We start from the raw sequence: 23,124 nt of genomic DNA, 5'->3' as shown, positions 1-23,124 counted from the left end.
AGAAAACTTTTAATACATATTGTCTTAAAGTACAGTGATTAAGCAACTGGGGATATTTAAGTATTACATTTTTACCTTATTCACCTATATTGTCTTGTCTTAAGTAATTATTTGTTGAGTGTATATAAGGTCTTTTAGCAGCATGAGAAACCTACTCTTAACTACTTTTAATTTATTTATTTTACATTTATTCACTGTCTTGCCTTAAGTAGTGAAACAAATATTTGGTAAAATATATATATATATATATATATATATATATATATATATATATATATATATATATATATATATATATATTTAGCAGCACTACTCCTCTAAACTACTTCTAATTTATATTTTACATCCATATTCTCAAATTCAGAATAATTAGATTATTTTGTGTCTGGCGAGGAGAGATCATCGCACTTCCAGTGTAGATGAAATGCTCTGTCAATCAGGATGGCGCCGTGGTTGTCACCTAATTGCCTACAAGAAATGAGAGAACTCTAGAGAACAGTGTTGCTATAACAACCCACATTGAGTCTAATGAGAATCCAGTTGTATTAGTTCTTTATATTTAGAGCAGCACTGCAGGCCTCGGTGGAGAGGTGACACGAAGCTGTAGATGGACAGGGATGGCCGAGATGCAGTCATGTGGAACCGGGCCTCTTTTTAAATGACACCCCATCCTTCGCTCGCTTTAGGGATCACTTAGCGAACACAGAATCCTGAGCACATCACCCAAAACATTTGTTATTCTGTGGTAATCTGGGATTTGGTGTCACGGCTCAATTTTGCTTTCCCCTTCCGTATGTTTAGCCCCTGAGGCATTCATAATAGAGCCGCCTTCCATTTTTTCTTTTTTTTAAAACAGAAAATTCTGTGAAACTGGGACATTATTACACCCGAGACTGAATGTAGGACGTAGGGTGTCTCTTTTAAACCATGCCCACTTTAAGATTACAGGAAGAAGCCCTCTTCAAAGGTCCAAACCTCTCCGTCCAAGTCAGAACTAGCTTAAAAAATGCTTAAGGACGAGGCTTAAAACTAATTTTTTGCTACACCTGCCAATGGTTGGTAAATTTACAAGCTATAAATATTTTTTTTTTACCTGCCATGAACTGGCAGTAACGACACCAACATTTTTGATACCAGTGAAAATTCACAATTCTCTATTCCTATGTTGAGATTGTAGCTAAAACTACTAGCCTAACTAATATAATTTGAAATCATTATTAAAGACAAGTGAACAGTCAGTAAAAAAAAAAAAAGAGATAATGAAATAAACAGGGCTTTTTAGGTTTTTTAGGTAGATCCAACAGTAGTTTTCAGGGAAAGAAACTGAATAAAGTAATCAAATGTAAAATAACACCGTATAAATTAAATATAGATTAATCTGTAATAAAAAAAAAAGTAATTCAGTCAAGAGCAGTGAGAGATTTTTTTCTTTCTCTTTTGTTGTTCAATTAATATTTAAAACACACACACAATCAGAAATATTAGGCTGCTGTCACTTTAAGACAATGCACAGATCCAATATACTGACACTGATAATGTACACATGCGTTGTCTCTCTCGACTGTTTACATTCACTTAAGCCATAACCAACCATGTTTACTTGGGTACTCAAGACGAGCATTTTTTTGTTACATAATTTTGTATGAAAATTTTGTCGGTTTAAGCGCAAGAAAACGTAAAAGACAACTTAATTCAGTATTTGCACGCTGTCTGAGATGTGGCTTTCTTGGCGCACGCTTCGGATGTTTGCGCATTGAAAACTTCCCAGATCGTGCGCGAGTTCCCTTTCGTTTAAAAATTCTTTTGTTAAGATGCAGAACTGCCCCATCAACTGTCCCGAGCGTCGTTCACGTTTGTTCACGTTTTTGTTCTCACAAATTTGCTTTGTTAGGATTCATAAAAATGTTACCAGCCAAGTGGGGATTGACGCCGTTTCATATACTCACCAATTTTTACCCACATTTGGCACTTGCCAAGTGTTAATTTTAGGCCCTCGTTATGGACATCATTAGCATGTATCTGTTCCCCCTGGCAACGATGTGGTTGATTCAACTCTGTCATTTACGAGTTTTCAAAAGGCCTGACACCCTTGGTGTTGGTCCAGCCACCAAACCCAGAATGAAGGATGAGGTCAGCTACCGGAAGGGTGAAAGAGAGGTTGTTCTCCAATTAGAAAGAGGCGTGGAGTGTCATAGCCCGTTGGAGTGCAGGCCAAGCTCTCACATCACTTCTGTGACCAAAAAGCTTAAAAGATGGGCAGGGAGGGAGAGATTGGCCCTGGAGAAACGCTGTTAGAGAGCGCAGAGGAGGGTGAAAGAGACGCTGCCCCATTGTTCCCGGTGATGGGAAGAGGATAGGGCTTACGGGCAGAGTCTGTCTTCATTATGGGGTGTGAGAGGCGGAAGGAACATCCAGCTTCGACCCAGCTGGAGATGACAACATTTGTGTATGTGTGTGTGACAGAAAAAGAAAGCTTGAGAGTATCCAGACAAAAACACACATCTCCTGGGAGGGTATAATGAAGTCTGGTGTTGCGATTTGTCCTCTGCTAGCTCTCTTCCTGCAGATAGGTGTGAATTAGGGGAATTCGCAGAGGGATCTTCTCATACACACCTCATTTCATTATTTTCAAATGCCACATGTAGCTTTTGCAATCTGCAACAAATCAATCGGAAGGACCACACGTTCCCACAGCAGACTATTTCAGTGTTTTTAAGCTAATGGCCTCCATCTGTCGTAAATTTGTCAAATAACCATTTTCACGATTGCCTGCACTCATGTGCAGTCTTGTAAAAGCTTTCATAACAAGTTTGCAACAAGTTTTTAGTTAACTAAGTAGTGCATGTAGGCACATAGGTCATCAAGCAGAGCACAGAGTGGGCATAGTTACTGTTTTATATAAGACGAGCACCGTGGATCGTGTTAGTATTATTAGCAAGTGCTTTCATGAGAAGAGATTGTTTGCACATGAATACATTTTATTGTAATTAGCAAAAGTGAATCCCACCCACTGAGTCACATCAAATAGGAAACCATTAAGGATTGAGGCCATCTAGTGGTGTGGATGCGAAGCACAGAGTGATTTCAATCTCACTGCTCACATTAATAAGGCAGCAACATGCATTGATGAGAATTTACACTGAAAATGACAAGCGCTGCATCAGAATACAGATTAGATTCCGTTTCACTGAGACTGTCACACATTATTCTGTATGACCAGCATATTGCCTTGAGGCGCTGATTTCAAGGGGAAAAATCTTATAAGGTTATTTTTTTCCTGCGATTTCCTGTGATTCGATTATGTTATCTGCCTGCAGGCTTGTTGAGAAACTTTTGAACATGAACGGGAATGAAAAAGTAGTATTATTTAGTTTACAAGGCTTAATGTGTGACACAGTAAATTTTATTTTGACATCTGCAGCAAGTCGTGCCACCCCCTTTAAAATTACGGATTGCTGCTGGTAATATTCTTTTGCCCTAAATGTAGCATGAGTTTGTCTTCCTATCTGGAATGTTTTTTTCTATCTATCTATCTAGATTTTATTTATATATATATATATATATATATATATATATATATATATATATATATATATATATATATATATATATATATATATATATATATATATATATATATATATATATATATATATATATATATATATATATATATATATATATATATATATATATATATATATATATATATATATATATATATATATATATATATATATATATATATATATATATATATATATATATATATATATATATATATATATATATATATATATATATATATATATATATATATATATATATATATATATGTATATATGTATATATATATATATATATATATATATATATATATATATATATATATATATATATATATGTATATATATATATATATATATATATATATGTATATATATATATATATATATATATATATATATATATATATATATATATATATATATATATATATATATATATATATATATGTATATGTACATAGGTACATATATATAAGGTTTTGTATCACCCTGAAGGATTGATTCAAAAGGGATTGAGTTGAAATTATTTTATGATGTGAAAAAAAAGAGGGTGATACGAGGGGCATGAAACTTGCACAACTATGCAGGACATCAATTGCCTTTGACAACAGGCAGTTATGCAGCTTAGCAGTCATTTATTAAAAATTTTTGACCTCAATATTCTAAAAAAAAAACAAGAAGTCCATATTATATTTTTGTATAATCAGCACTGAGCTGTTTTTTTTTTTTTTTTTAACATTGTACCAGACATCAGCTACAGTCTGTTTCTCATATCACTCAGCATTACATTTCTTCTCATGTGATTAAATAATTTCATCTAAAATCAATATTTGATGTCCATTTATTTCTTTAATTGCTAAGTAATCATGTAGTGAGCAGGACAGTGTACAGTCAGCCGGTCATTTATACGAAATAATCTACTTCAGGATGAAACGATACCCTCCCTCTGTGTAATGGTGTCCTAATCAAACTGTCAGGATTTATTTTGTCATAACTACTCGCTGACTGTACATTATCACTTACATATTGCATAGCTGATGCAATAAAACATACTAAATTGAATTTCATATAATATTTACTAAATGTCTGAACCAAAACCGTAACATTCTCTTAATGTACACAGACATAACAAATAAATCCTCACTAATTATTATCAGTTTTTTTGTTACTATTAATTTCCTTCATGTAATAGCCTCATTAAAACATAAATTATAGATATTTTTGTTATTAAATATGAATGCTGCCTATTGCTGGCGAATTAAAGTGGCGGTAAATCTTTCTGATGCATCGTAGTGTCAGGAGAAATTGTGCACAGGCTGATAAACTATCACCTTGTTTGGTCCTCAATAAATTTGGTACATCTGTTATTCTGCCATTTAAGATGGAGTATAGCTGCCTCTTTATGAGGGCCTTTATTAATAATCAAAAATTGTCTTCTGCAAACACAGAATGATGTTCATAAAGTGTGATGTTTATGTGCTAAAATATAACTTGACCGCTCTACTTTGGCGGAGAGAATCAGAACAGAATGACTGATAGAATCTTAAAATTCTTCTTTTTTTTATCTCCCTCTTTCTTTCTCTCTCTATCTTTACAGGAAAAAGGCAATATCAGAGTGGTGTTCAATGTGGGCACTGATGACATAAACATTGAAGAAACCTCAAAGTTTGTAAATGATGGAAAGTACCACATAGTTCGCTTTACGAGAAGTGGTGGTAACGCCACCTTGCAGGTGGATGATCTGCCAGTCATTGAGCGCTACCCAACAGGTAAGAGCCATAAGCCTTTATACGCATGTTCTCACTCAGACACACACATTCACACACAATCTAAGCCATGCAGCTATGCACAATAGGAACAATAAAAGGCTGGCAGAGCTCAGGAAAAAGAGTCTGAATCACAGGGTTAAGGACAAAATGCCTTTGTCTGTGATTGTGGTTTCTCACAGTTAAAAAAAGTAACCCTGGTATCCTTTCCAAATGTCAGCAGAGATGATTGCTCTTGGGGCTTTAGAAGGCTGAAAATGTCAGAGCCAGGGTTATCAAATTCACCAGCCTCTCAGTCGCCTGAAAAGCCCTGACAAAAGCTTGACAAGAGATCAGAGATGAGAAATAATCCCATTGCTCTCGTTTGTCAATCATGATGAAAAGGAGGCGGCTGTATTAGTCCTTTAATTTGTATTTTACTTCAAGCTCTTCTTAAACCATCTCTTCCATTACAGAGATTATTTGCTCTCGCAAACTTCTTTTCTTCTTGGGAGCAGACGTGAGAGATGGTTGATGGTAAATGTTGAGTGTTCGACGACTGAAGTGGTAATGAAGCTTGGAAAATCTTGTGCTTCCCATAAGTGCTACGTTGTCGGCCGTTGCTCATCGTTGCGTTCGGTACGGCTCGTCATTAAACTCAAAATGTGCTGGGAAAATGCAAATGTATACTCGTGAGACACGCTAGGTTCAGCTGTAGATACATGGGTTGCATTTTGTATTATTCAATTTGGAGAACAATATGATTCATAACAGGATTATCCAAATCCAAGAGTTGACATTTTGTATTTACAACAGCTTAGACAAACTAGGACGTACACTGAAACAAAAAATAGTAGAAATAGACATAGTTCTTGGAAACACGACTATAGAAATAGAAACACAGACAAACAGAGGAACTGTTTTACCTTAGTCAAGCGCCTCTCATTGTTTTAGTGTAAACAAACAATCCAAAATACCAGCAGTGTATATCATTTGGAGTGGAAGACAATTGCTTGTTAAAATGGAGCCATTGTAATGTGCCATTTTCTCCCGGCTTTCTGTTTCCATTGTGTCGGTGGATTTAGTGAGCAGTGCGCATGTGATTGCCTGAATACTAATGCATCTTATGTCCGTGGCAGAGTGGAAGAAACTTTTTCACTGAAATATTTAAAAAAAGAAAATTAGTCATGACCGCTTCATTTTAATCAGCGCTTGATTGACTCAGCTCAGCATTAGACGAGATAATAAATGCATAGAATTTAAATTGACAACCAGTTCGAGGGAGAACAAAAAGAGCAGCTTGTTTATCTTGAATAATTAGTTCTGTAACTAGTATAGCTTTGGCGTACAAAGAAATTTGTAATCTTAATGATTATGTGTATATTAGTATATGTAAATATACTGATATACATATATATTTCACCTAACCAACTGTATTTATATGTATTAATTATATTTAGTAGCTTAATAATGTAAGTTTTAAACTAAGAGATGGGGTTTTCAAAATGAAACTCATGTATTCAACTCCCATCTCCCTTAGGTCTTGTCTAATTTACTTTTTTTAAATTAAATGAACTCAAATTAAATTTTAAATTAAATCTAAATTCAATCTAAATGTCATTGGATGCATATCAGGAGCATTTTGATTTTAGTAGAATGGTCCGGCACTGACTAGGGAGAAGGATAATGCTTAAAGCAACAAATCAAAATTATACCATCAAGTTTTTCTTTTGCAGAACGCAAAAGGTCTTTTGAATTATTTGACTGTTTTTGAAGTCAGTGAAGCCAAACATATGATCCCATTGAATTTCACTGTATAGACAAAAAATACTGAAACAAAAAACTTTAAAGTCATATCAAAGTCATACATACAAGTTTGGGATGAAGTGAGGGTGAGTATGTGATGGCAGAATATTCATTTTTGACATGAACTATCTCTTGAATGTAATGTGTCTTAAAATCTGGTAAGAAATAAATGGATTGAGTGAAATAGCTTTACTACAGTCACTGTTTTCAGCAAAAGTGATGAAAAATGTGAAGAGTTCTGACAGGTAATATCAGATTTTGACGAAAGGTGCAAATTACCCATGCTTCATGTCCAGTTGAAAGTACTTAAATGGACCTTTTCCATATTTAGTAAAATAAAGAAATAAATAAAATGAAAAAGTGGAATGTTCCTGTAATGTTCCTAACAGAATTACTACCATACAGCTACTGCTGCGCACAAAATGGCCACAGCATGAGGTTTAGAGTGGCGGGAGGGATAAATTGAGGTGTTGATGCTGTCTTTGAAAATCACTGTGTATTTCCTAACATTACAAATGGATGCAGAACAGATATAAGAGCACAGAAATGTTTTCTTGAATTATTTAAATGCCTTTGCTGAAACAGGAAAGTGTCTTAGCCTAATATTTACAAAGGCAGAGTGTTCAGACTGTTAGCATGCTAAGCTAACTAAGCAGTCATTTTCACTTTACAGAGAGGCCCTCAGGCAACTGCCCCCTCATTTAAACAGAACATGACCACTGCGTGTGTATGTATATGAGTGGGTGGGCATGCGTGTTTGCTTGTGTGTTTATGTGCAATCATGCACACAAATTGCCCTTAGTCATCCAGTCCATCCCGCTTCAAGAGCTCCTATTGTTTTTTTCCCCCCTTCTTGTCTTGTTTCTTTTAAGCTATGATTTGAGACAAATTACTCCTTTCACTCTTGATTACTCTAGGTAAAGTGCACAAGTAGACATAAATCACAGTTAGACCTGACTGCACATGGTAGGGGAGAGAAAATGAGAGAATTAAAGAAGGGGAAAATTACAAAGGAATGAAAGTAAAAAGAAAGGGGGAATCATAGTAATGGACTGAGTTTCGGACTTCTTTCCACTCTCAAGTCCAGAATCGAGCACTCCATCTGTCCTTATGTGCAGCCCTAAGGGAGCCTTATTTCCCTGTCCGCGGGTGTTCTCCTTCTGCAATCACCTATCAAAAACAGTATTGTACTGTGTTTGAGAAGCAATTTAGTCATGCCATTTCAGTGTCGGATACAGAATAAAGAGCTTTACCTCAAAAGTGCATTCGACTGGAGCAGCCATACTCATGTGAGGTGGTATAAGCTTCAACTTTGGTGCCTAAAAAGAATAATTCACCAAAATGTATTACATTTATGGCGTTCCAAACCTGTATGAGATTATTCAACATAAACATAAACAGAGAAAGTTTGAATAATCTCTTTGCCACTATTTTCCATGTAATTAAAGTAAATAGAGATCCAACTAGCTCAGATGATAAAAAAGCACAAAAAAATTCATTTCATATTCACTTTTATTAAATGAAAAACATTACAACATTTCTCTTGTTTCACTGAAGAAGGACGTTTGATGAAGACCGGATTTTAAATTGTCATTTTTTTGTGCACATCATTTATTTGGGAAATGAGGACACATTAGAATGGAAATTTACAAGTAATTCCCTCACTGAATTTCTCACAACAGTCTTCTGGCTGACTTGCTACTCTTGCTACGTCTCGTCGAGGAAACATTTTCATGCCGTTTATATTTGAATCGTTCTTTAATCGCATATAGAGAGAGCGAGACTCGTTTTTGATTGACAAATAACAAGTTAATGGCTCATAGGGTAAAAATTGTGAGGCGTAATTATACTCTTTGGAAATCTGAGCAAGTCAGGTTCGTGTTGCATTTCCCAGTCAAGTCAGGAGTGGTAATTATGTGTGGGCCGTAATGGGAGAGTAAATGTTTTCAAATAATCTCAATTCAATAGAGCTACTGTTATTGGCTCAACCTGGACATGTTGCATAAATATCTACATTTAAGCACAGCTTCCGCTCAAGTTGGCGCCCACCGTAGGGAACTAGTACCTAACTGTGCGCATATGGACATCTCTGAGGTCAAAGCTTTTGTCAGAGCAATTTCAAATTCACATGGGGAGCATGAACATGACTAGTGACTGATCTTACATGCAGTACTGATGAACTGATAATCTTCCTGTTGCTTTAATCCTTTGAGTGTTTTTTCTGCTACTTTGATGTTTTTAAATGTATTGTGATCTGATAATGTGAGATTTATCATATTAAAAATGACTGAAAATACCTTAGATTAGACAGCAAATGTGAAGCTAAAATCAAATTGGTTGCAAAACGCTGGAATGTACTGTAATGAAAATATTTAGATTAAAATGAGCTAGTTTTCATGTATAACTAGATGAAAAATCTGCTAAAAAGATTTAAAAGGATTACTATTTTGTAAATGTATTATGTAAAGGAGTGATATGTTGTTTAAACGTGATTGAGTTTGGTTGGTTTCTCTTAACACAAGAAGAGTAGGTGCATATTTAACATAGCACAGTGCTTCTATTAAAATAGGCTTAATTTGTTTGCTTAAAGTTAATTGACTGTAAAGCTTTATCATTCTTATGTATGCAACCTTGGTGTTCCAAATAAAAAAAAATGAAAGAAAGAAAAGAAGAGGAAAAAGAAAAAAAACAGACAGTTAGGGCATATGTTTCACTGTAGGTTTTAATCTTTGACCTTTCAGATTTTTAACAATGAAATGTCTCTTTAAACTTTAAAGGCAACATTGATAACGAACGCCTGGCGATTGCTAGACAGCGAATCCCATATCGGCTTGGTCGAGTAGTTGACGAATGGCTACTCGACAAAGGTAAAAACACTGATTAAAACTTTAAATAAAAGATAATTTGATCATAAGCAAGTGATATTTTGCACAGCAAATAAACCATCTAAAACATAAATCCCCTGTATAACCAAGTTTAAAAATTAAACAAATGTAGTTTGTAATATTTGCACTGTACAGTTCAATAATGTGTTGTTCTACTGTACTTGTAAACCTGTCAGAGGTTAAAGGGACTGGTAATATACTGATAACTGAAGTTAGTTCAATCATTAACAAAATATGTTTACATCATTAAAATACTTGTTTAAATAATGTTATTTTCCAGCTGTAATAATCTAAATGACTAATTAAAGTATATGTCCATTTGAATTCATAGTGATGTACACACTATTTAATTTATATATGCATATGTACTTGTCATGCTAAACATATTTCTTTTGGAAACTGCTAAAGTGGACAGTTAAAAACCCAAAGCAAATGTCTCTTAAATAGCTTCAATGATTATTGGCATCAGATATGAAGTCCCTTTAACAAGCAAGTTAAATACACAAGAAGGGAAAAGACTTGAATGCATGCTGAAATGTATGTAACAAATTGAATCGTTAAAAGTGATTTGTTTTCAAGTTTGCTTGTTTTCTTGCTTTCCCTTTTCAATGGAATTATAACCATGATGAATCATCATTTGTAATGTGTCATGTAGATGTAAAGCCATTCTCACATAAACCTTATTTCAGTCTAATTAATTTTAATTGCCATTGCCCTTGCTGAAAGGCAATCTCAATAAAATTTACTAGACCTGTGCATACAGGCTTTGTAATTTGCTGTAAACTACTGTATTATTGAAATATTAACAGTAATTTTCTCACCTAAAAGGGGAAATTTGTTTTTACAGATAAAGAATATTTTTTTTCTCTCATCTTAGTATGTATTTGATTGTCCTTTTAGCAAAGTCCCATTGATTTTTTTTTTTTTTGGGACCCAGCTTTCTCATCCCCTTCATTTATTTACTTTGTGCCAACAGCAGCCATTAAATTACAGTCGATAAATTACCAGTGTTGCTGTTAGCATTAGTGTAATTTATTGCTTCATGATCCCCGGGGAAAATAAGGTTACGGTTGTTGTGTGTTTTACCATCAGGACTTCCATCAGTTCTGTTTTCTCGTGTGTGTGTGTGTGTGTGTGTGTGTGTGCGTGCGTGTGTGTGTGTGCGCGTCTATGTTTGTAGCGTGTGCGTGTGCATGTGTATGTGTGCGTCTCTGCGGCTTGGGGGAGCGGGCCGTTGAACACCTCTTGTATTTTCTGTAACGTTCTTCTCCGACAGGTCGGCAGCTCACCATCTTCAACAGTCAGACCACCATAAAGATTGGAGGCTGGGAGAAGGGCAGTCGGCCTTTCCAGGGCCAGCTCTCAGGGCTTTACTACAATGGCCTAAAAGTGCTCAACATGGCCGCCGAGGGCGACCCCAACGTGCGTGTAGAGGGTAGTGCCCGGCTGGTGGGAGATATGCCCTCCTCTTCTATAACGCCCCAGTCCAGCGCATCCGCAACGGGCAACCGTTCAGAAACGTCGCCCTCCATCACCGACATTACCACTACAACTGCATCCAATCGCCAGGGCAAGCAGACAACAACTCCACAGGTCAGCGGCCCCTTTATTCTACTTCAATATCCTGTGAAAGTTGAAGCTGAGTGTTTTGATATCTTATTTTCTTCCTTGTCAGAATGTGACATGGATTGGAAAACACTAGGGTTCTTTAGTTCATGACGAACTGGGAATTTTACATATGCACTCAGTGATTATGTTTATGGCAGTTGCTTTGGACTTGTCATGAAACAGCAAAAGTTTTCAGTTAACATTGCCATCGTAAAAATGCACTGTTAACACTCAAACATGATTCCGGTAACACTTTAAAATAAGGTTTCTTTAGTAACTACTTTAGTTAACATGAACTAAGAATTAACAATACTTCTACAGCATTTATTAATCTTAATGTTAATTTCAACATTTACTAATACATTATTCAAATCAAAAGTTGTATTTGTTTACATTAGTTAATGCACTGTGAATTAACATGAATAAACAATAAACAGCTGGATTTTTATTAACTAACATGAACAAAGATTAATAAATACTGTAACAAATGTATTGCTTATTGTTAGTTCATGTTAGTTAATACATTAACTGATGTTAACAAATGAACCTTATTGTAAAGTGTTACATGATTCCTTAATTCCAGTAAAAATGTCAGAGAACAGGTGGGTTACTGAGTATTTAGCCCAAGTGTTCAGTGGGTGTGAAGACCATAAGTGTGCGTAGAAATTTTGAATTACACACTTAGAACATAGTGTTGTATTTTTAATCTTCTAAATGTCTAGTCAGTAGTGCCTATTTAACAGATGACACAATTTAATTGTGGTGCTTTTAAGTAAGTGATAAAAAGCAGTGTCCCACTTTATATTAGGTGGCCTTAACTACTATGTAATTACATAAAAAAATAAGTACTATGTACTTAATGTGTTCATATTGTATTGCAAAACACTTTTGCTGCTACTGAGGTGGATACGGGTTGGTTAGGGACAGGTTTGGTATTATGGGTAGGTTTAAGTTAAAGGGATAATTCACCCAAAAAAGACATTTTTGTCATAATTTACTCACCCTCAAGTAGTTCTAAAGCTGTATACATTTCTTTGTTCTGCTGAACTCAAAAGAAGATATTTGGAATTAGAAGAATGTCAGTAACCAAACAGATCTCACCCCCCATTTACTACCATGGTAGGAAAAATAAATACTATGGTAGATAATGGGGGTCGAGATCTGTTTAGTTACTGACATTCTTCCAGATGTCTTCCTTTGTGTTCAGCAGAATAAGGTTTGGAACAACTTGAGGGTGAGTAAATGATGACAGAATTTTCATTTTTGGGTGAACTATCCCTTTAAGGTGTAAGGGATGGGTGAACAGTGTAATTATAAATGTAATTACAGAAATTAATTACAGATGTAATTACGTGCATGCATTTTTAATATACAAGTACAATGTAAAAACATGTATTTACACAATAAGTGAATTCTATCAAATTATTAATTTTAATAGTAGTTAAGGCCACCTAATATAAAGTGGGACCAAAATTTACCACCAAATTTTAATTAATTTATGTAATTAAAGGGTTAGTTCACACAAAAATGAAAAATCTGTCATTAATTTTTCATCCTCATGTCGTTCCAAACCCGCAAGTTAAGATATTTTTGATGAAATCAAGAGCTCTCTGACTCATCCATAGACAGCAATTTAACCACCACTTTCAAGGTCCAGAAAGGTACTAAAGACATTGTTGAAATAGTCCAAGTGACTGCAGTGGTTCAACCTTAATGCTATAAAGTGAAGAGAATACTTTTTGTGTGCAAAAACAAAACAAAAATAATGACTTTATTTAACAATTTGAACTGTTGTCATACGCTGTTGACGTAGTGAACTCAGTGTAGCGCTTCTATGTTTACGTCCAAATGCCGGCTCAGTATTAGCCGACGCTATACACGTGAGCAGCACGACGCATGCGTGTGATGCTGACGCAGGAGCTGGCCAAAAATAAGTTGCGTTCTGAGATAGAACCTGGAACAGTGTAAGAGAATGACACACAAGAGAAGATATTGTTGAATAAAGTCGTTATTTTTGTTTTGTTTTTGCGTACAAAAAGTATTCTTGTCGCTTCATAAAATTAAGGTTGAACCAATGCATTCACGTCGACTATTTTAATGATGTCTTCAGTACCATTCTGAACCTTGAAAGTGGTGGTTAAATTGCTGTCTATGGACGAGTCTCGGATTTCAACAAAAATATCTTAATTTGTGTTCCGAAGATGAACGAAGGTCTTACGGTGTGGAACGACATGAAGGTGAGTAATTAATGACAGAATTGGGTGAACTAACCCTTTAATTTAACTTACACTGTAAAGTTTTTGGCACACACTGTCGGCAATACCGCTCCAAAGCGTATTTAGTTCTTTTAGTGTGCATTAAGGGCACTGAGATTTTACTTTTTTCCAATTTGGGACAGTCTTGTGCACTTATTTCCTGCCACATACACAAGTGGTCAAGACCGCAAGTGTGAGTACTGGGCAAGACAAAGTAATATTTGATAGCTATTTGTGTATAAAATGTTTTTAATGAGGTAAACAATGCTGAGGGCAACTCCAAATTTGTGGTTTCCAGGCTTGAAAAAGTCATTGAAATTTCTGTTGTCATTAAACATGTCATGCTAGTTATGCTGTGCGATCTTTATGCAAATGCTTCTTCACCTCATAAATTGGTCTACATGATTTATTAGCGAATAGGTCTGACTTTGAATGATTTATCATTGGCTCAAAGTTTTGGAACCGATTGGTGGGATCAGATTGAAGCAGACAGGCTGTGTGTTGTCTGGGTCAGTGTGTTGTGTTTTAGCTCTGTGCTGTTATCGGCCGTCTACATCATTACTCTCGGCTTCTCTCTTTATTCCTTTCGCACACTCACTCAGTTTCTCTTCTACCATCTAATACATTGTAAGTGGCGTTTCAATAAGTGACCCAGACAGCAACGAGGCCGGTTTAAACTGAACTCCATGTTCTCTCAAGCAAAAGAGGCCTCGAGACTAAGACCAGGGCACTTAAAGACGTGCCCGTGGCTAGATCGCACATTATCGAACCGACAAAGGGTTTCGGCCCGGCACAGTTCAATTGCTTTCAGACACAAAGTGATTGGCCCGTTTCTTTTGTGGATGTGCTGTGGCTCAGGATGAGAGAGAGTGCCGGGGGATGCTGGGAGACTAGAGTCTGTCAATAAGTCTGTGTGAACACAGAGAACCCACAAGCAAATGGAACAAGGGCCATAAAGGGGAGAAATCAGTAGGGGACATGAGCGCTGTGTAGGTGGACATGCTTTTCTCCTTTACAACTCGCAGGTTTTTCTCTCCGGTCGGCCTCTCTCTTTACGACGCGAGCGCGAGGCATCATTCAGGGCCCTGACAGTGAGCTCTAATTACGGTGACACTGTAATTACATGTCAGAGCAGGAGGCTGAACGAGGTGATTGACAGGCTTGCCAAGGCCAGTTCAGTCTCGTCCCCTCGTGCGTGACTTTACGCACTGTGATTTAGCCTCCACAACAATAAAATCGTAATTTGATATGGTTAAAACTGAATCTGGCACTGCATATTAAATTACCTCCCTGCTCAAGGGCACTCCAGGCACGTCGTGTGAAAGTGATAGCTGTGCAATAACAGATATTTCGATCTATTAGCGCCCAATCGTGATGTTGGCTTATCATGGCCTCGTCTGTGGATTGCATTACAAAATGGTGGGCTTGCCGCCCTCCGCACACCGACAATGATGGTAAATGTTGCCATGGAAATATGAGACTCCTCTCTTCTCGGCACAGCGGTGTCTATGCCACTCTCTAAGTTTGCGCCATCTGCGCTCCATTATCATCCATTACAATCTCTTTCTCTCTCTCTCTCTGCACAGCTGCGCTGTCCAAATCAACTGCTTCATTTTTTTAAGATGGATTTTTAATATCTAATTAACAATAAAAGAGAGGGATATGAAATCAAAGAGGAGTTTGTGGTTCTTTGATTACAGGCCTTTGTGATGCCCATTAGACGGGAGCAGCCATTAGACCGGAGAGCGCTCTGTAATAAGAGCTAATGGAACTTCTTGGGCTCTCCATCTTCTTAACACTTTACCAGAGTGTCTGCCGAGGTCTCCCCCTTAAACATCCTCGAATTAGCCGAGATCTGGAAGAAGGGCTAAAGGAATTTAAGTGTCACTTGAGAGCGTGAAAATTGCCGTGCAGTGTGCTAAGGAATAGAAATGTAATTGTTCAATCTGTATGAAAAGTTTGTGAATTGAACAAGCTGAAAAATTAACATGAATTATTATTTGATTATATTATATAATATGGGTGAGTGACATATGAGTGTTCACAATAAAGAAAAGGAAAAATCTTTTAAAAAGAAGGGGAAAATACGAAACGCATTTTTTATATAGTTTTGAAGAATTAAAAGATTAAGTGTAATCAACTAATTATTTAAAGTATAAGTTCACTTTAAAATGAAAATTACCTCAAGATTTACTCACCCTCAAGCCATCCTACACTCTAAAAAATGCTGGGTTGTTTCAACCCAAGTTTGGGTCAAAAATGGACAAACCCAACCATTGGGTTACATTTTTAAATGCATTTTTTAACCCAACGGTTGGGTTTGTCCATTTTTGACCCAAATTTGGGTTGAAACAACCCAGCATTTTTTAGAGTGTAGGTGTGTATGACTTTCTTCTTTCTGATGAACACAATCGGAGTTTTATTAATAAATATCCTGATGCGTCCAAGCTTTATATTGGCAGTGAATGGGACCAACGAGTTTGAAGCTCAAGAAAGTGCTTCCATTCATCATAAACATACTCCACATGGCTTTGGGGGGTAATAAAGGCCTTCTGAAGTGAAGCGATGCATTTGTGTAAGAAAAATATCCATATATAACAAGTTCTAAAGTAAAATATCTAGCTTCCGTCAGACCGCCTATGTGTTTTGAACTGCAAGAGGCTTTACGCTTTCTTCCTAAGATGAATATGGAAGGTGGTTTTACTGTATATCTTGTTAAATACGAATATTTTTCTTACACAAACGCATCGCTTCGCTTCAGAAGGCCTTTATTAACCCCCCGGAGCCGTGTGGATTAAGTTTATGATGGATGGATGCACTTTCTTGAGCTTGTTCTTGAGCCATTATAAAGCTTGATCGCGTCAGGATATTTATTAATATAACTCTGATTGTGTTCATCAGAAAGAAGAAAGTCATATACACTTTGGATGGTTTGAGGGTGAGTAAAGCTTGGGGTAATTTTCATTTTAAAGTGAACTAATCCTTTAATACAGTTGTGATGCGGTATAAAAAAAAAAGGATAATTTATAAAAAGATATATGTAATTTTTTATCATTTTCAAAATGATTTAAAATAAGGTAATTTTTCAAATATCATTAATTATTCATTCATAAATATTATTTGTTATTTAATAAATATTATTGTTTTTGAGGAGTTACACCATGTTATATTTTACTCTCTGAACTACCCAAAAAAATCTAAATGGATTTTAATTTAGAAATTAAACACGCTCATCTCATAAAAGATGTGTATTCAAGTCATTTTATGTATGAATTGCATTTTTAATATAGGTTTGAATAAACTAAGAGATGAGACAAAAAAAGTGAATGTTGCCATTGACCCATGTAATTATTTTTTGATTAGTGAGCTGTAGTGCAGAATCTTAAATGTTCTATTTCGTTTCATAATACTGCTTTGTTTTAAATTTAAAAATCCTGAAACTTTCAGTTCATTTCCAGCATTAAATGAGATTTTGAGTCCCAGATTGTCAGCGTGGCCTTTGAAGATAAAGGCGCTGTAGATAATAGAGATGATTTTTATTGTACAAATGGTTTACAAATGAATGGCTCAGGAGGAAATAATATTTCATGCAGATCAATTGATTTGCTTGTAATACAGCAAATTTGTGTGTAGTGTAAATGAGGTCTGTAGCCTTTGGAATAATTTTGCATACTTTGCATGACCAGTTTTTTCATTTAATGGCTTCAGATCTGCTCTGTGAGCATGCTTAATCTTAAAATGACGTGTGGAGCTTGGATTATCCTCAGATAAACTGGTTTTGCTATTGTCTGACACTGGCTCACAGCATATAAGCTTTTTAAAGAAGCGTTAATGATAGAAAGCCAAGCATCGTGTTTTACTCGCTTCTGTTCAAACAGCAGCCACAACAAACAAACAACTGAGGTCGTCTCAGAGGAGCCCAACATGCTTAGAAAAACACATGCATGCAACGTCTGCTTGTGACTGACTGACAGATGAGATGTTTAATATTTCTATCAGAAGTTGATTTCCTTTGTGACTACCACCCACACGACTGATGTTCAGAAGTGACAGCTTTTTTATTATCTTCTTTATCCTCTGTCCCACTCTTTCTCTTTGGTTTTTCTTCACGTAAGTGTACTTTCTCTGCATTTTACCTGTTACATCACTATGTTTATGGATTTGTGGCTCTTCTGTCTTGTTTTTGATGCTGTGTTTCTGATATCCCTTCACATCAGTGGCCGTGGTGTTTGGCTCGATGGGATTTGGCATGCCAGGAACCCGTGTGTTTATTCTGATTTACAGGGACATCTTGCTGCGGCGGGCCATCGGGCTATGTGCTGGGCTTTAAATAATAAATTAGCATTTCCTGTGTGAGCTGTGCATGTCATTAAACACCCTGGGGTATCTTTTAGATCTAGAGATGGGCAGAGGGCAGTGAAGCGCCACTTCTCTGCCTAGAAAATGGCAGCGTGGGTGTGTGCCACGTGAGTGTCATGCATTTATAGATGCCCTGTGTTGGTGCTGAGTGGATTTGATTCCATCAGATGCAAAATAGGTCTCTTTTTTTCTCTCTCTCTCGCTCTTGATGAAAATATTTACTGAAAATTACTGTAATGTGTTTACAGTGTGTGGTCCTGATGGTCATTACAAATCAGTTCTTGCATAGTGGGAATATTATATATATATATTGCATTTGAAAATTGTTTCAATGAGTTTTCTTTTACCTTTGTGATTTGAAATGATGCACTCAATTGTGTTTGTGTGAGTCTTTCCAACTTCGCTATACTTTGGGGATAAAATTTGTTGAAAAATGTCTCTAAAAAGTTGATAATGTATGAAATGTCAAATAGAAAGCAATGTTTACATATTTATATATAGCATAAAAATAAGTGTGTGTGTGTGTGTATATATATATATATATATATATATATATATATATATATATATATATATATATATATATATATACACACACACACACACACACATACATACTTGTATATATGGTTTACGGGGACTCTCCATACACGTAATGGTTTTTATACTGTACAAACTGTATATTCTATTCCCCTACACTACCCCTACCCCTAAACCTACCCATCACAGGAAACTGTCTGCATTTTTGGAATTTCTCAAAAGCACCATTTCATATGTTTTTTTAAGCTATTTGGTTTACAAGGTCACAGGAAGTGTACACACACACACACACACACACACACACACACATATATATATACACACACACACACACACACACACACACACACACACACACACACACACACACACACAAGAACACACAGAGTACTGTGCAAAAATATTAGGCCACATTAGATGTTGTTTTAGCAATTATATCATGACCATGTATAATTATTTCTCAGTCTCTTTATTAGAATGTAAACAGAAAATATAGTAAATTTGTATGCAGTATTAAAAACAGAATTAAAAAATCTGGGGGGGGGGGGGGAAACGCTTTTATAGGCTAAAGGCAAGTATTTAGTGACCTCCCCTTACACTTGAGCAATAGCGGGAACCTGACTCTCTAAAACCTGAATGGAATGGAAAAGGACTGGAAGGCCAAAAAAACTGTGTGTATATGTATGTATGTATACAGCCAAACTAAAAATTATTCAGACACTAGATATATTTTTATTGTATTTTTTCACTAGTGGGTGCAGGACACTATTTATTCATGTGAGGACAGCAAAATAAACTGACATATTATACCCAAAAATTATTAATTACAGTGGACTACCAGTAAAATTGATAAAAATTTGGGACCAAAAACTATTCTGACACTTTGACCTGACCATGTTTTGCTTGTGTTATCTGACATAATTAAGATACATTTTTTCTGACAGTTTAACTCTGGTTAAATTTTGGTTTGACTGTATCTGTGTTTGTTAATATAAAATGTGGCAAGTTCAGTAATATTTAGAACTTAAAAAATCTGTTTCTGATTGTTGTTCTGAAACGGTTAATAGGGGTTATTTTGTATTTTTTTTTTTTTAATTTGTTATCAGAAGAACCATAATTTTGACCAAACAGCAATTACTGTCTTACTAGATCCAGTGTTTTAACTAAATGAACACAGGGAAGATTTCATTTATCATTTTAATCATTTTAACTTATATGTACAATGTCAGTACATAATAATGAACAGCAATATTTATTTTATACTAAACCATTTTAATAGATGAAAAATGGCATACTGCATACTTAGTATAGAGTATGTCTGAGTTGATTCATTGAAACTAATATTTTGAACCGATTGAAGAAAATGAATCAAATCAATCGCAAAAGTAGTCAAATAAGATCAAATAAAATTGCATAATGTTGCTTATTTTTATATCACCAGAATATGTGTTGTATATTACCCAGTGCTAGTAGTAATTAGCTTTATTATTTAAATGACCTGAATTAGATATGCATATTTGTGTGAGGTTTCAAAATTCCCAAAATACAACAGTCCAGCATCAGGATTCACATGTACACTAATGAGGTACCAACTTGTTTCATTCTGTTGCATCATGAGGGCAGGACAATGTTCAGCAGATAGATTTAAACCGGTCCAGATTCCTGTGCTTTTTTCCCACTTCTGTCCAATTAATGGATCCTGTGACTTGCCCTGCATGCACTGTTGTCCCAGTGCTCATTTACACTGACCGCTTAAATCAGTCAATCAATACGATTGTTTGAGCTGGCACAAAGCGAGTAATAAAATGGACTACTGCTCAGCTCTTTTTTTCCTCCCCTGCTCTCTCTCTCTCTCTCTCTGGAGGTGGTAGATATTGCAAACGTTTATTAATCTGTGTGCTTGTGGGTAATGACAACCCTGTTAATTCACAAAGGGTTTTTCATGTCGCTTGTATAGTCTTCATGATAGACCAGATATTTGTGTTCCAAGCTATCATGTCTAATCTCCAATGCGTGAGACCTTGGATCGTTTTTGTTCCTTTTTTATAAATTCTGTCACATTTATAATGTATGGCTGCGTTTGGTGTCTGTGCACAGATTCTGCAGACACAGGGGACGAATGGAGTCCTCTGAGACTGACCACTGTGCGAAAAACAGACGCCTACCACGTATCTCTCTTTATCTGTTCCGCCCCTCCTTTCTCAGTGGGCGTCTACGTGCCCAAAGCACGCATTTGAATGTGAGTGAAATGAGCGTTCATGCTGGTTAGTTTAGCTGGCGGAGGCATTTAGATGGAGCTGAATAACCCAAGGTCCCAAAGGAGCAGAAGGGCCAGTGGAGATGAAAACATGGAGATTTTGCCATCCGTTGTGTAACATTCGTGCTCTCGCTGTGGAGAGATTTATTTTAAAAGCGTGCATGTGTGTTTGATGTTGGATTGTGGGTTGTGTCTCTGTGGAGTTTCATGGCAGGGCAGAAGGTGTGCAACCCCCCTCCTCTCCACATACACACATCAATCTCTTTCTAAAGAATGCTATAATAAAATATCTCCAACTGAGCGAACCCTTAGCAACCTCCAAGCTGAGCGGCGATGCCGATTGGCTGAAACAAGTCAGGTGATCGGCTTGCAGTCGTACCGTATTTTCCCTCTCACTCCCGCCTCTCTCCGTGTGTATCTTTCTCGTTTTCTCTTCTCCCTCGCTTACGCCTTCCCTCCCTCTCTCTCTCTCTTCTGGTCTGTAGAAGGCACTCATAGTCTCTCCTGATGCACAGACAATTTATCATTCCTATCTGCTTACCAAAGTAGGACTTCTCCAGTCATCACTTTTGATCTGACAGAGCGGACTTTATTTTATTGGTGTGGGGCTTTTTTGTTGCTCTAGGAGCAGGGACGGGGAGATCAGAGAGGGAGAGAGGACAAACTCTCACCTAAACAGAAAAGCAAAGCTGTATAGAGGAGGCAGACAGTGTAGCCAGGCTGCCATCATGGATGCGAGGTGGCATTGTTCCTCATCCCAGGTAGTCTCTCTTTCTCACGGTCCTTCTCCATCCAGCCATCATCGCATGCAGAGTCTTTGATGTTGTCATATCCATGCAGCGAAAGGCATGCACCATTTGTCTGCAGCGCTCTGCACGTAGAGCGAGCGAGAGAGCGAGAGAGAGAGAGAGGCAGAGAGGAAAGAGAATTGGGGCAGCGGTGAGGGAGTTATGGGAAAAGAAAGAAAAGTTGCAGTGCTTTTGTGAGCGTGCATGAGGTTGCCGTCATTCGTCGCCGATGTCCACATCTGTTGCGGCGACTTCGCATTTCCAAAGTCATTCATGGCATGCCGGTTTCTTCTCATCCTTAACAACACGCTTCCTCCTGTCGTCTCGACCGCCCACTGATGCTGTTATTTGTACTGTCCTTTGTTGATTTCCATCTCATTTTTTCTGCCCCTCATTAAAAGTGTGTGAAGATTAAGTGCTGTCCTCCAGTAAAGTTCAACCCAGTGTGCTGTGAACAAGTGTGTGTGTTGTGTTGTGTGAAGTTGGCAGGTTGCCCCCTCTCTTTCACTCTTTGTTTAAGATCTAGAGCTTCAGTCTGTAACAGCGTGTTCTGTCTGTGGGCAGCGTGTATGATCAGATTTATTTATTCCCACTTGGATGACCCTTGGGAGTTGCTTGTAATGGCTACTTGTGACTCACATGTCTTCTCAGAGTGAGTCAAGAGTACTTTGAGAACTTCTCGGTCAGTCTTGATGCATTTTATTTTTTTTTTCCTTTGAAGAATATAGAAGACAGTTATACTTAAATTGTTCAAATTTTTTTTTCCAGTTATTAAAAGCTTTAATAAATTAGTTCTTAGTCAGTGTGAATTGCCATTTTACTTCAGCAATTTTTCATATTTGTAAGTGAAACATGATAGTAAGTGATAAAAAAAAAAAAAGTAGGACGCAAATTGATCTTATCAATCCACGAAAAGTTATAAAACAAACCCAAGGAGTTTGCAAAAATGGTGTTTAAACTATTTGACTATTGATTAACGTTATTGAACATTCGATTAAAATATAAGACAATTTTTTTCTTTGGAACAAAATGCACCAATGTGTCTTTCACAGTATGACTCAGAAACATGAAATAACCATAACATTTTGAAAGATTATTAACCAGGATATTATAGAGCTTTTGAATGTACAATACGTGAAAATCTAATACCTAAATGAGAATCATTCTTGATTGATACGTGAATAATTGCACAGGAAGCCATCTTCTATGAAAGGTCTGGGTTTTCTATTCATCTTAGTACGGCATTTGAGGATGGAAAATGGAGAGATTCAACCTGCACTTCAGGTTGTTTTTTTCAGCATTTGAATCTTTA

General features: G+C 36.5%; 1 protein-coding gene across 13 annotated transcripts in view; it reads left to right on the top strand.

Moving 5' to 3' along the window:
• Positions 1 to 23,124, top strand: part of nrxn1a (neurexin 1a) — a 213,807-nt gene that overhangs the window by 178,390 nt on the left and 12,293 nt on the right. For 5 of the 13 annotated variants that reach the window (XM_067368603.1, XM_067368600.1, XM_067368594.1 and 2 more), the window contains 3 exons: positions 5,167 to 5,338; positions 9,898 to 9,987; positions 11,282 to 11,598. In XM_067368603.1, the coding sequence (XP_067224704.1) occupies positions 5,167 to 5,338; positions 9,898 to 9,987; positions 11,282 to 11,598 (579 nt within the window). Of the gene's footprint in view, positions 1 to 5,166; positions 5,339 to 9,897; positions 9,988 to 11,281; positions 11,599 to 19,144; positions 19,160 to 23,124 lie in introns of all 13 variants that reach the window. The other 8 variants (XM_067368599.1, XM_067368602.1, XM_067368598.1 and 5 more) reach the window with 2 other exon arrangements.

The sequence above is a fragment of the Chanodichthys erythropterus genome, chromosome 19 (genome assembly GCF_024489055.1).
Source record: "Chanodichthys erythropterus isolate Z2021 chromosome 19, ASM2448905v1, whole genome shotgun sequence".
NCBI lineage: Eukaryota > Metazoa > Chordata > Actinopteri > Cypriniformes > Xenocyprididae > Chanodichthys > Chanodichthys erythropterus.
Note: the sequence above shows the minus strand (reverse complement) of the source record. Positions and strands in the feature narration are given on the sequence as shown.